At 52.8% G+C, this 14,099-nt stretch overlaps 1 protein-coding gene across 3 annotated transcripts in view; it reads right to left on the bottom strand.

Moving 5' to 3' along the window:
- Positions 1–4,002: 4,002 nt before the first annotated feature.
- WDR62 (WD repeat domain 62) overlaps positions 4,003–14,099 on the bottom strand; it is a 49,723-nt gene continuing 39,626 nt past the window's right edge. For all 3 annotated transcript variants that reach the window (XM_027977380.3, XM_042230835.2, XM_042230836.2), the window contains exons 20-32: positions 13,902–14,035; positions 11,623–11,675; positions 10,203–10,421; positions 8,267–8,394; positions 7,866–7,969; positions 7,402–7,509; positions 6,996–7,130; positions 6,497–6,611; positions 6,274–6,400; positions 6,140–6,191; positions 5,362–5,979; positions 4,444–4,601; positions 4,003–4,349 (exon numbers count right to left, since the gene is read on the bottom strand). In XM_027977380.3, the coding sequence (XP_027833181.2) occupies positions 4,086–4,349; positions 4,444–4,601; positions 5,362–5,979; positions 6,140–6,191; positions 6,274–6,400; positions 6,497–6,611; positions 6,996–7,130; positions 7,402–7,509; positions 7,866–7,969; positions 8,267–8,394; positions 10,203–10,421; positions 11,623–11,675; positions 13,902–14,035 (2,215 nt within the window). In that variant the 3' untranslated portion in view covers positions 4,003–4,085. The remainder of the gene's footprint in view (positions 4,350–4,443; positions 4,602–5,361; positions 5,980–6,139; positions 6,192–6,273; positions 6,401–6,496; positions 6,612–6,995; positions 7,131–7,401; positions 7,510–7,865; positions 7,970–8,266; positions 8,395–10,202; positions 10,422–11,622; positions 11,676–13,901; positions 14,036–14,099) is intronic.

Raw genomic sequence — 14,099 nt, 5'->3', positions numbered from 1 at the left:
AACAACAGACCAGGCCTACCTTAGCACTGAAAATGAAGACACAACCTGGTCCATGGAGGAGATACCCAGAATGACCAAGGCTATGGAGCACAGGCAGAGGGACCCAGCTTCAGTGGGGAAAAGCCAGGGTGCTCAGGGGACCCAGAAGAGGCTCCTGATTCAGTCTAAGGGCTCAGGGATGATTTTCCAGGTGTGAAACTTGATGGAAGAAAAGGTTGCTGATAAACAGGGAGGGCTCTCCAGGCAGAAGAACAGTCTGTAAAAGGCTTGGTGGTGAAAGAAGCAATATTTATCCATTTCTTCACATTTCTGGAGAGTCAGTCCTGCTAATGCATTTTCAAAAACAAGGGAGTTTAGCACTGGAAGTCTGCGGGCTGAGTTTTGCTATTTTATCTCCATGGAACCTGGGCCAAGCCATGTCTAGCTGAGCCTGTTTCTTCATCTGGAAATGGGACTGATGTGTCTTCCTACCACTGGTTTGTGTTGAAAATCCATGTAGGTCATCAGGCGGGAATGCTTTGCATAGAATCTGGCATGTGACAGAGATAAACGGGGGTTGTTTAAAGTTTTTTTTTTTTTTTGGCCACATAGCAATCATGATGCAGGATCTTAGTTCCCCAACCAGGGATTGAACCTGCCTCCTCTGCAGTGGAAACTTGGGAGTCTTAACCACTGGACCACCAGGGAAGCCCTGTTTCAAAGTCTTGAAGGGTGGGGTGGCTAGGAAAGCATCTGAGTTTCAATTAGCCCGTGAAATGTGATTTTAGGTGTCTCCATCTCTCAATTGCTGGACTTTACGCAATGTGCCTGGCATGCCTAGGCCAGGTCTGGGGGCCCAGTATCTAGGACCTGTCGGTTGTGGAGTGCAGGGCCCAGAGGCACTGAAGAACGAGCCGGTGAATGGGTTATGGGAGCCATTTTGTGGCTCTCTGCTGTCTAGTTTTCCATGCCCAACACCAGGTCTCTTGGGACAACTGGTTCCTGAGTTGTTGCTGAAAACACATTAGGGAAGAACCCTGGGCTTGGGGGTCTTTACTTGCCCCCAATCCCCTTCCTGTCCTGGGTCCTGGAGGCTGACCGGGGTGGGAAGCATCACCTGCACCCCTGTGCCTGCTGGCTTTCCGTAGGATTTGGTAATGGGGGGCCCCACAGAAGATGGAGTCCCTCTTGCCAGGGTCACAGCTCCCCTCAGGGCAGCCCCCTCTCTGGGTTCCACTTTGCTCCCTGTGCCTTCTGGCCTGAGCAGCAAGGAATAGCTCTCCTCCAGTACCTTCCTAGGGTACTGTACTGGCCCTGAGGTTCCCCTGTCCACTTCTTTACAAATGATCCCTCTGCTGAACTCTCTGAAATATCCCACGAGCATGCTTCCTGCTTGGACACTGCTGCATGCACACACATTCACCAGCAGTGGTTCCTTTTTCAAAAGTATTTGCTTGGCTGTGCTGGGTCTTAGTTGTGGCGCTCTGAATCTTCTAGTGGCATGCAAACTCTTGAGTTGCGGCATGTGAGATCGAACCTGGGTCCTCCACATTAGTAGTGCAAAGCCCTACCCACTAGACCACAGCAAAGCTCTAGCAGTGGTTTCTTAACCAGTTGGTTTGTCTAAGGAAAGTCTTGTCCTTCCAGGACTGAAGAGCTTGGCGAAAGTGGAGACTGGCAGACACACTGCCCGCCCACCCTCCCTTTGTGTTGAAAGAACCCAATTTTGCTGAAACAGTAGCATGCCCAGGAACGAATGGCTGAATCAAGTAAATTAAAGCCATTTCCATTCCTGTTGCCTGCAACTGCCCGGAAAGGGAAGGGCATCTAAGGTTTGGCACTTTCCCCCCACAACCTTGGTGGGTGCCCAGCTTTGTGCCTTTGCTCCTAGTTAGGTGAGGGTGTATGCTGGAAACCATGGCAGCTGTGTTGCCACCATGAGGGCCTAAGCCAGGGAGTGAAACGCAGACTCACAAAGGGTGGAATAGAGCAGTAACAGAATCCAGAGTAACAAATGTCCCTACAGTTTGGGGCCCCTTAAGCCAGGTGTTTGCTTCCAGAGTTGAAGACCTTAACTATGATACAAGGTGGAAGGAGGGGGAAAATCCACGAGGGACAGAGGCTCAAGGTGGTCCCCTTGGTGTTCAGTCACCTCAGAGATTTTACAGCTTGGGCTGAGCCAGGCCAGGGCGGGGAGAGTGGTCTTCAGTCTTGAGGGGTGGTCTGTGAACCCAGGTAGGGAGCCTCCCGACAGAAATGCGGCCCACCTACGTGTCCTGGGCTGCCTGGGCTCCCTAAGGCAGGAAGAAGGAAGGGAACCTTGTGAAATAAGCAACACTGGGCATCTCACAAACACCAAGATCAGGGATTTTATTTAGAGAAAAACCTGTATTGTGAATGTGTCTTGGATTTAACTTTTTTTTTTTTTAATTTTAATTTTGGTTGCACTGGGTCTTTGCTGCTGTGCAAGAGCTTTCTCTAATGGTGGCGAGCAGGGGCTACTCTTCATTGTGGTGCATGGGCTTCTCATTGCGGTGGCTTCTTTTTGTCGTGGAGCACAAGTTCTGAGCAAATGGATTTCAGCAGTCATGGCTCGGAGGGCTCTTTAGAGCACAGGCTCTGTTGAATGTGGGATTCCCTTCATTGGCAGACAGATTCTTAACCACTGGATTATCAGGGAAGTCCCAGATTAAAATGACTTAAAACATCAAGGCCCTGCCTGGTAAGATCCATTTTTCCTCCCACCTCCTCTCCTACCATCTCTTTGAGCCCACTCCATTCCAGCCTCCTGGCTTCATTGCTATTCCTTTCATCCTCATATCTGAGCCTGCCACAGGGCCTTTGCACTAGCAATTCTCTCTGCCTAGATACTTGCCCAATTGTCCACACTGCCTGTCCCCTCTATCAAGCCTCTGCTCCAATGTCAACTAAGAAAGGCCTTTAACCAGCACAGTGACTGTGAGATCCTTCCGTTTACCTGCAGTTACACAGTTACCGTATTAATTCCTATCTTTTGTTCTCTAGAAGGTGAATGCACGATGCTCTGCTTGACCACTGCTTGTTCCTTGCTCTACTCCTAACAGTGCAGAACAGTGATGGGAGATGGGACCAGGAATTTCCTGGGGGCTGGGAAGACTTTTCAACAACTGCATAATTAGTTCAGTGTTTACGGGGGCAACAGAGGGCCACGTCCTCAGGCTGAAGGGCCTGGCTCTACCACCAGGCAAGCCTGGGTTTGAGTCTTAGCTCTGTGGGGCCTTAGGCATGACCCCGGATATCTCTCTGAACCTGTTTCTGGAGAGCCATGATCACATTAGAGCCTGGAGGAACTCACAGGCAAGTGGGGGTTCGGGCCCCACAGAACACGTGATAGGACTGGGCTTCAGGGTAGGGCCCTGCTCCTGCTGCGCTTCCTTTTGTAGACTCAGGACAGTGAAGGCTTTTGTGGTCCCAGTAGTGTCTTCTCAGCAGATACACCATGTGGCTAGATGCCTGCTGCCTGGGGAGGCTGGTCCCAGAGCTGGAAGCCCATGGGATGTTGGAGCTGGACACAGTCCTGCTGGTGAAGGAATTACTGGCTCCAGCTGTTGGGTGGCCTGGGCTGGATTGTCCAGTAGCCGAGCCTGTTTGTCCTTCCTTACTTTCCCCTGCTGCAAATGGGAACAAAAGCCTGGAGCTCATAGGATCCAGTGTGGGCCTGGCCCAGGGGCCGTGAGACAGTGTTGTGGGGATATGTGAACTGGTGGCCAGCATCTGGCACACGGTGGTCATAGTGGCTCCAGTGGGTTCTTGGGCATTGGGAGGGGGCAGGGAAGAAGGGCTGGCCCCTCCTTAGGGGACAGCAGCTCAGTGGGCTGGGGACAGGTGACGCGGGAGCCAGGTGCTGAGGTCATCACGCCTGCAGTGCCCAAACAGTCCTGTGCGCCCCACGACCAGTGAGTTCCCTGGGCTGTCCTCCTCCCCTCTCTCCCCACATCCATCTGAATGAGGCTTTGTGGATGCACCAGGACAGGCACCAGGTGCCACTTCTGCAAGCTGTCTGTTTATTTGCTTAAAATACCTATTTCCTCAGAAACACAGGGCTGTGGCGGAGAGGCTGCTGGCCCTCAGTCCCCACGCGCCTTCCTCCTCACGGCCTGCACCAGCAGCTCTGAGTAGTGTTCCAGCAGGGCACGCAAATCCGGGCTGGCCAGGGGGCACAGGGTAGGCGGGGAGGGAGCACCTGGGCTGGGCGGGGCCTGGGCTGTGGCCACATCCGTCCCCACCAGCCAGTCGCTAGCCTCTAACTGGCTGTGGATCCAGAGGAAAGTGGAGGCCAGCTCAGTTTGTGCCTGCCGCTGTTCGGCGTTCACCTCATCACTGGAGACCATCTGCAAGGGGCGCCCACCTTGTTAGGGGCCACCTGGGCCAGGCAGTGCCAGGGAGCCCCTCAGCCCTTTCCCCTGACCCTGGGGCTTGGCTCACCAGGTGGTAAAGGTCCAGGGCTTCCTGGAAGGCAGCCTGCAGTCTGTGCACGACAGTCCCCACATTGCTCAGCTCCAGGGGGTCTGGAGGCAGGAAGCTGGTTGGCGCTCTGGGGTCCTCCCAGTGTCCAGGGCAGTCCTGGACTGGACTGGGTACTTCTGGGAGTGGAAGGGAGGAAACGAGAAAGACACTTTTACTCCTCAGCTGATCTGAAGAGGCCAGGGTGGCTGGGCCGATCCCAACTGTTGTCCCCTTTTCCTGGGACACTTTCCTCAGTCCCCAGGGCTCCTTTCCCAACCCTCCTGCAGGTCTCTGCTCAAATGCTATCTTCTCGCTGAAACCTTTTCTCATCATTCACCATCCACCAGCCACCTGTCACTCCCTAAACCCTTTCTTTTCCTTCTCTCCATGGCGCACCTCGCTATGATACACTTAACCCTTTCCTTATAGATTTAGTCTGGTCAGGGAAGGGGGCACAATTCTTGAGGCGCTAGCCTACTGCATTTCCCCTTTCTTTGCCTGGCAAAGTAATAAAGCCACTCTTTCCCTCTCCTTAAAATAAAAAAATTTAGACAGGGCATCTCCCCCAGTTAAGGTATTAATTTCTGTAGTCTCATTTACCACCAGCTCCCATGGATCGGGAAGATCTCCTGGAGAAGGGCACGGCAACCCACTCCAGTATTCTTGCCTTGAGAACTACATGGACAGAGGAGCCTGGCAGGCATTGGTCCATGGGGTTGCAAAGACTTAGCACACCCATGTCCCCAGGGCCCAGAACAAAGCCCAATATATACAAGTAAGCACTAAATATGTAAGGAAATGAATGAATGGCATAGCACCTGTAGCCTTTGGAGCTGAGCTAGCTGTTACATGGGATGAGCTTAGGGGCCAATCCTTCATCCTAAGGATGCTACTCACCAGGGCTGGGCTCCCGGAGAGAGGTGATGCTGCCAAGGACCCTAGGCCTCGCCTCTGGGAGCGGGGGACTGTCAGGGAGGACAGGGGTATCGAGGCGCACAGGGGCCAGGAACCTTGGGAGAAAGGCGGACTTGTGCAGCCTCGAGGTGATCCCATCTGCAGGGCTGTGGGCTGGGAAACCATCTGTCGTAACAGTGACATTGCGCTCGGTGTCCACAGGCTCCTGGGACCAGACACACGTGGTAGGAGGCTCCAGCTGGGGTGGGGGCAGCAAGAGCCTGTCACAGATGCTCGACAGGCTGAGTTTCAGGCTGGCGCGGGCCTCATGGTTGCCCCGGGAGGGCAGGGCAGGTTCTCGGCCCTCACTGTCAGAACTGTGTGTCACTGTGGTGGTGACAGCCTGGCACTCCTGGCTCAGGGAGGCCAGCTCCTCCAGTGAAATGCTGCGGGACATCTTGGCATGGGAACTGGCAGTGGCCTCCATGTGGGAGCGGGTGGTGGGGGTGTGGACACCCTGAGCCAGGCCTGCAGCGGGTAGGGCTGTGGGTGCTGGTGGCTTCTTGTCTGTGGGCAGCGCAGAAGAGGAGGGGATGCAGGGTGCCAGGCCCGTAGCAGGGGCTGGAAAGGAAGCAGGTGACTTGCTCTCACAGCCCAGCTCAGGGCTGACAGACAGGGGCCCCCACCCGGCGTGGCTGCATGGTCCAAGTGGCCCCTGGCCATCCCCTCCACGGCTCAGTGAGCCACACAGGGCTTTCCACCGGGAGATGGGGACACTCACACAGTGGGGTCCACACCTCCAGCGTCTCCTCAGCCTTTCCTCCAGGAATAACCTACAAACATAGCCCTGCAGTGAGGACAAGGCCTCCCGGCTCCCAAGCCCCATGTCTCGAGGGAGGTGGCCCCAGTACTCACGTTGGTCCTGACTGGGGAGGTGGAGCCAGCACCCACTCTTGGGGGCTCGCCCTGGAGGTCCGTGAGTCTGACCTCTGAGGACTTCACGAGGTGCCGGGGAAGTCGGGAAGGGAAGGTGTGGGGAAACCTGTTAGGTAAACAGGTGGCAGTGGCTGCCCTCAGGGTGCTCAGGGGCACACAGCCCCGCCCTGCCGGGAGAGTTCACGAATTCACCCGCTCCCACCTGGATGTCTTCTGAAGGCGGGAGAGGAACTGGGCTGAGATGCTCAGTCGGGGGTTGAAGAAGTCATCCTCGGTCTCAGAGGCTTTCAGGTCTCTCAGGGATCCGAGGAAGAGCTCTAGGGCAAGATGCCAAGGGAGCCCTCAGAAACCCTCCAGCCAGCCAGCCCTGGGCCCAGGCAGACCCCACAGACCAGCAGACAGATCCTCAGAGACCCTCAACAACGGATAACATGGGGCTTCCCTGCCGGTCCAGGAAAAGATCCCACATGATGCAACTGAGGCCCGATGCAGTCAAAAATAAAAAGCAGACAACACGCACCTTGGGAGCGAATCGAGCTGGCAGAGGATACCGTGCTGCTCAGTCCCTAACTAAAAAGTAAAATGCACGCCCTCCCACCACTCTCACCAGCCCTGCCAGGGAAAGCCGCACCCTGGGGACGTCCACACTGAGCCCAGTCCTAGGTGCGCCCAGGCAGGTGTCAGAGAGGGGCAGGGCTTACCCTCAGGGTGGGCATCAGTAAGCGTCTCGAAGTGGTGGCGGAGGAACTTCTCTTGCTCAGGGGTCTGGGGCAGGGAGCTGTTGGATATGCCTGGCACCTCGGGCCTGGGCAATTCTCCTGCAGTCCCTGGGCATCCTGGTCAGAGGGCGTGGGCAGGGGAGAAACGTCAACACCATGAGTCATGGAAGACGCCCTGAGAGAGCCACCAGCCGTTTAACGATGGAGGAAGCTGGACTCGCCCATCACACACCCTACGGCCACCAGGTGGAGAAGGCGGGGCTAATGGCTGTCTTCTAGGGGAGGGAATTGGGGGTGCAGGACTGAGGTATGGCCAGTGGTTATATATTACAGCCATCACTCGGCCAGGCCCACGCACCGCCCTTTTCTGCATGTGGCCGCTGCTTACCTGGTATGGGGGGCATTGTGTCAAACTGAGGTTCTGGGTCTGGCTGTGGAGGAGAGGAATGGATGGTGGTGAAGCTGCACTCCAAGTCAGCCTCTGACTCCCCCGAGTCTGGAAGAGAGTGGCTAGGGTCAGGGGCCCAAGGCTGGGCCCTGACTGGGTGAGTCAGGTAAGGAGGCTACAAGTTTCTGGGCTTCAGTTCCTTCATCTGAAGAAGGGGGACTATAGGACCCATGCCCTATTTTACGGACCAGCAAGGCTACACTTCAAGGGAGATGCAGAGCTGGGCTCCCACTGGTGGGCAGCTGGGCTCCAGAAGTCTAGGGTGAAGACAGCAGGGATGATGTCTGTCTCTATGACAGACTCTGAGCTTCAGGAAGACTGGGTCACAGTCGCCATCAGTGCCCAGAAAGGGGTCTGGCCAGATGAAGAGATGACTGCAAGGTGTCCTGCTGGTACTCACTCACCCTCAGGGGGATTCCGGTCCTTCGAGCCGATTGAGGGGACTGGGAGGAAGGGGTTCCCTTGCTGGTCTCCGCACGCCTCCACTACCTCCTCCGCACAGTACTCACTGCATGCCGGGGGTGAGGGATGGATAGGGAGAGGGAAAAATGACACACTGGTTAGTAAACACCTGGCCCCTACCCAGAAGCCCTGGACATCTGCACCTGCTCCTGCTGGGAGCACAGCTTCGCCTCTCTTGCCAGCACCAAAGGCGGCCTCCATGCACCTCCTCTTGGAACCAGGGAAACAGGTTGCAGCCTCAGCCCTCTGCCTCCCTCCCTCAGGCCCACTGGGAGAGCGGAGCGCAGTTCTTCCAGGGTGTGCCTACTAGTCAAGGCTTCCTCTCTCCAACTAAGGAACTCACCTGTCCCTTCCTGTGACTGTCACCTCTGTCTCTGGGGGGCAGGTGATGAGCTCGCTGGCCTCAGAAGACTCTCGCTGTGGGGGTGACAAGGAAGGGTGCCCGCAGCCATCCTCCTGGGGACTCTCGGACTGTGGGTGAAGACAGCGCAGCCTCAGAGGCAGCCATGATCCCCGGGCCCATGTCAGCTGCAAGGCTTGCCACCCACACCGGTGGCGACGGGAAGGATGGCAGGCCTCACTGTCGGATGCTCCCTGTGAGGCAAGACCTGGACGGGGCCGTACTGAGCTTGTACTGAGCTTGCTTTCTGCTGCTCCTCCATTTCATCTGCCCCTTTACAGATAAGGAATAGGTATGGCTCCCCCCCGTAAGAGTCTATTCATATGAAGTTCAAGAACAGGCAAACCAATCCATGGGGACAGAGTTCAGCATGCTGGTTACTTCACTGAGGGTACTGACTACACGGGCAGAGGAGTCCTCCAAGATCAAGAGGCAGAAAATGCTCTACATACTTTGACTTAGGGGGTGGATACCTAAGTGTGTATACAGGTATTCAGCAAACTGTGGTTTTATGACCTGCGCACCTAATTGTACTTATATTATGCCACATAAGAAAACTTACGTTGCTGTTAAGTCTTTGTGACCCTATGGACCACAGCCCACCAGGCTCCTCTGTCCCTCACTATCTCCTGGAGCTTGCTCAAACTCACATCCATTAAGTCAGTGATGCTATCTAACCATTTCTTCCTCTGCTGCCCCCATCTTTCCTCCTGCCCTCAATCTTTCCCAGAATCAGGGTCTTTTCCAATGAGTTGGCTCTTTGTATCCGGTGGCCAAAGTACTGAATTGAAGCTTTAGCTTCAGGATCAGAAAACTTACATAAGAAAACTTGTATCAAAAAAGAATTTTGTTTGGAAAATAACAGAATAAGATCTAAAGATGTGTTAGCACCTTTTTTGGGCCCAGACTCTGTTTATGGCCCTGGATAACTGTAAAAGCCCTCTGAGGGCTTCTTTTTTTAATGACCATTTTTAACTTTTTAAAAAAAATTATTTTTTGGTCTTGTCCCACAGCATGTGAGATCTTAGTTCCCTGATCAGGGATCAAACCTATGGCCCCTGCTTTGGAAGTGTGGAGACTTTTTTAAGATATTGTTTTGTTTTTATTTATTTGGCTGTGCTGGGTCTTTGCTGCAGTGTGAGAGATCCTTAGTTGCAACATGTGGGATTTAGTTCCCTGACCAGGGATTGAACCCTTATCCCTTGCACTGTGAGCCTGAAAGACATCTTAGCCACTGGACCACCACAGAAGTCCCTTGAAGTGTAGAATCTTAACCACTGGACCACCAGGAAAGTCCCTATGACCATTTTAAAAAATGACTTTTTGATATCCTTTTTCTTGGTCATCTTTTTTTTTTGTCTTTTTTGAAATGATCATATTTTTAAAAACCAAAGACCAGAGAATTGAGAATCAAGCCTTGCTGCAAGTTACATAGCCAGGAGTGGGTAGGCCCAGGGCACCACCTGCTCAAACGCCCTCCACTCAGGTACAGGCCTGCCCTTGGGCCCAAGCTCTGACCCCCAAGTGAGCGCCTCCCTGACTCTTGGTCTGCTCTGGACATTTTCCTGTGCACCAGGCCCAGGGCTCATCCACCTGCTCACTGCTATCTCGTTGCCCTCTCACATCCTTGGAGTGGCATCTGCCTGCTAAGTTGCTTCAGTCTTGTCTGACTCTTCGTAATCCTATGGACTATAGCCCACCAGGCTCCTCCGTCCAAGGGATTCTCCAGGCAAGAATACTGGCGAGGGTTGCCATGCCCTTCTCCTAGAGTGGGATGGTCAATCTTATTTTCAAAATGCACGCGCGCTGAGGCCCAAGGTCCTTGACTGGCGGTCGTGGCATGTGTGCTATGGGTGCGGCTGGGGCCAGCAGTCCATACCTCGCTCAGCAGGCCTGCCAGTCTCTGTGACTCCATCGCATCCAGGACGGAATCCTCCAGGCTCTCGGGCTTCATGGGGGTGAAGTAGCAGTCCAGGTCCCTGGCATCGAGGATGGTCTTAAGAGGCTCCTGGTCAGCCCGCTCTGCCCAGCGGCCATGCGGCTGGTAGCTGCGCTTGGCATGGAAGGCTGTGCTGTCTGCTGCGTCATCATCTCCTAGCTGAGGGGACAAGGGGACGCTCAGGCAGCTGGCCAAGTGCTCGCTAATTCCAGTGAGGGTGAGGAACACTGCACAGACCCTCTTCCAGCCTTGTGGCTTTAAACCTCACTCAGAAACAACTTGCAGGTATCTGTCTAAAGCAGAACTTTGCTATTTTTTTTTTTTTGCCATATCACATGGCTTGTGGGATTTTAGTTCCCTGACCAGGGATTGAACCTGCACCCCCTGCAGTGGTGGCACAGGAGTCTTAACCACTGGACTGCTCAGGAAGTCCCGAACCTAGCTCTAAACTTCAGAAGTCCTCATGCAACTGCTCCCCATCTCCACATAGATGTTTAGCAATCTTTCAAAGCAAACATGTTGAAGACAACTGACCCTTCCCTCTAAACCAACTCAACCTAAAGTCTTCTATCTCAGTGATTCTTCCCAGCTACTCAGGCCCCAAACCTTCAGGTCCTCCTTCTTCCTCTTATTCTGTCCCTCACACTTCACATTTCTGCAACTCTACCACTCAAACACACCCACGATACATACACTTTTCTTCTCTGCCGCTTCCCTGATCCTGCTTACCACTGCCTCCTACTAAGACTTGCTTGGCAGACAGTGGAAGGATGGGTGCTTGAGAACCTGGGCTCTGGAGCCAGCCTTCTAGGGTCAATCCCACCTTCTCTAATTCCTAGCTGTGTGATCCTGGGGAAGTTACTTAACCGCTTTGGGCCTCAGTTTCCTATCGGTGAACTAACAGGGGATATGAAAAGCCCAGACATCAATGATAATTAAATAGTACATACAAAAGACTCAACAGAACCTGTACAGAGCAAGTGTGCTGTGAATAATTATTATTGTTGTTTTAGTTGCTAGGTTGTGTCTAACTCTTTGTGAGCCCATGGACTGTAACCCACAAGGCTCTTCTGTCCATGGGATTTCCCAGGCAAGAATACTGGAGTAGGTTACCATTTCCCTCTCCAGGGGATTTCCCGACCCAGGGATCAAACCTGTGTCTCCTGCCTTGGCAGGTGGTTTCTTTACCACTGAGGCACCAGGCTAGGCATGCAGTAAATACCTGTGGCATGAATGAAGGGCTGTCTAATCAGAGACTGAAACCATGATAAGGATTCTCCGTGGAAAGTAAAGACATGAGGGGGAAAGGGCACCTGTACTTTGTTAGCCTCTAAGTGTCCCGCTCCCCGGGCAGACTCACCAGCCGCTTCGCCCAGAGCGGCAGCTTGCCGTTGGTCAGCAGGCACTGAGGATCTGAAGAGACACAGAACATCCATGAAAACAGAATACACAAGTCAAGAGACCACAACATAAAGAGGCAGCTCTCCAGAGACCACACAGGAAACGACACATCCAAAGATGGCTGGCCTCATTAGCTGTCAGGGAAAGGCACATTTGTTTTAAAGAGTTCTGTTTTGATGAGGACCATTTTTAAAGTCTTTACTGAATTTGTTAACAATATTGCTTCTGCTGTCTACGTTCAGTTTCTTTTTGGATGTGAGGCACGTGGGATCTTAAGTCCCCAACCAAGGATCAAATCCACAGTCCCTGCCTTGGGACGCGAAGTCTTCACCACTGGACCACCGGGGAAGTCTCATGGGAAATGCAAATTTAAACAATGGGATATATTTTCCCCACGCACACTAAATCGCTTCAGTGGTGTCCAACTTTTGTGACCCTATGGACCATACTCCTCTGTCTGTGGGATTCTCCAGGCAAGAATACTGGAGTGGGTTGCCATTTCCTCCTCCAGGGTATCTTCCTGACACAGGGATGGAACCCGCATCTCTTACGTCTCCTGCATTGGCAGGCAGGTTCTTTACCACTAGCTTAAGACTGACCAAAATTAAAAGGCTTCAAACTATCAAGTATTGGCAAAAGTATGAGGAAATAGCGGGCTTAATACTGACTGCTGGCTGGGGCCATCACTGGATTTGGAGGGCCCTTGGGGATATCTTTTAAAATAAGAAGTGTATTAATCCTGGGATCCAGCAGCGCCTGTCCTTGAACTTCGTCCTAGAGAAACACCCTCACACATGGCCAAGGAGGTGGCATTGGGCGGGGGTGGGTGGTCAGCACAGCCTCGTTCACAACAGTGTAAAGTCAGAAAACACCCAAATGGGGGAGAAGGCTCAAGAGGGGCTATATGTATACATACAGCTGATTCACAGTGTTGTACAGCAGAAACTAACACAGTGTTGTAAGGTAATTATACTCCAATTAAAAAATAAGAGTGAATAAATAAAGCTTTAAAAGAAAAAAGAAAATATCTCGGTGAGAGAAAAAAAGATACAGAAGAATATCTGAAGTCTAATATAATTTGTAGACATAGATGCTCCCTGTGTATATTATGTATATCAATGTTCAGAAAAAGGCCTGAAAGGATCCACACCAAAATCCTAAGAGTGGCCACCTTGGAAGAGACGTTGGACTGGATGTGAGGGTGGTGACAAAGAGAATGAGCTTACTCTCTAGTTTTTTCCCCAGGTTGAATTCTCACATGGCTGCTGCCTACCAATCAGCCATCCAGGGGGCCCCTGCCTGTTTCCTCCCTGTTGGCAGAGCCCACCAGCTTCACTAAGAGCACATAGGCTAGCCACCATTCCCAACTTCTCTCACAGCTGGAGCTATCATGGCCAACATGACCAGCAAGAAGCCTGCAGGGGCTTCTGGGAAAGAAGAAGCCCCATAAAGGTGATTCCAGGAGGGGAATGTCCTCTTCGATCATGTCTCTGACGGCTGGAACTTCAGCAGCCATCTTGCAACATGAGGGCTGACGCCAAGGCAATATGTAAGGAGGCAGGAATTCATGGAGGGCCTGGCCTCTCATAAACTCGCTGAGCCACTTCTCTCCCTTCTGCCTGAACAGGAGAATCTGGTTTGTCTTCTGGCTAACATCACCTTGTTTTTCCCCTGGGACAGCCCCTTACACTCACCCCTGGCCTTTGATCACATGGTTCAAGTGGAGCTGGCTAAAGCCTCTGCCCTCAGCGATGACCACACGACTCAGGGCTGGCCAATCACAGTGGCTGGATCAGAAACGGGCTGGTGACTTATAGCAGGAACATAAGTCATGAGCAGAGGACTCCAAACTGTTGGGGAAGAGGTGCTTTCTTCTCTACAGTGTTATAACCTTGAGTTGCCAGAGATACTCTGCCCCTTTAACAGGGAGAGTCTGCCTGAGAGCAAAGTCAACACAGAGAAAAGCAGAGGCAAGAGATGGAGAAACATCTATTTTTTAACGTCACATAACTACCAGGATCCAGCCAGGCCTGAACCCATACTCTCAAAGTTTCCATTACAGGAACCAATAAATCCTCTTTCTAAATTAAGCCAGTGAGAGTCTAGTTGCTATGACCCTGAAAGAGTCCTGACTGATGTGATTATTGAGTTTCAATATGTGTCAGGCTGTGAAAGTAGTGGCCAAAACCCAGCAATGATCCCTCTGCTAAGAGTTCAAAATAGGGCCCCTTTCCCAACCTGGATCCAAGCTCTCCTTGGATGGGGTCTTCAGCAACTCTTCAGATTCACATTCTTCCTCCAGCTCATCCTCCGTCTGCTCTCCAGGGCTCAGGGAGCAAATCTCACTAGGCACGGACGCATATATCTCCTGTCTGAAGACAAGAAAAAGGATGGCAGGAGAGAAACACAGGTAAATGGGGTGGGGAGAGGGGACCT

This window comes from Ovis aries, chromosome 14 (assembly GCF_016772045.2).
Source record: "Ovis aries strain OAR_USU_Benz2616 breed Rambouillet chromosome 14, ARS-UI_Ramb_v3.0, whole genome shotgun sequence".
In the NCBI taxonomy this organism is placed as follows: Eukaryota; Metazoa; Chordata; class Mammalia; order Artiodactyla; family Bovidae; genus Ovis; species Ovis aries.
The sequence above is the reverse complement of the archived record's forward strand: the minus strand, read 5'-3'. Positions and strand labels throughout refer to the sequence as shown.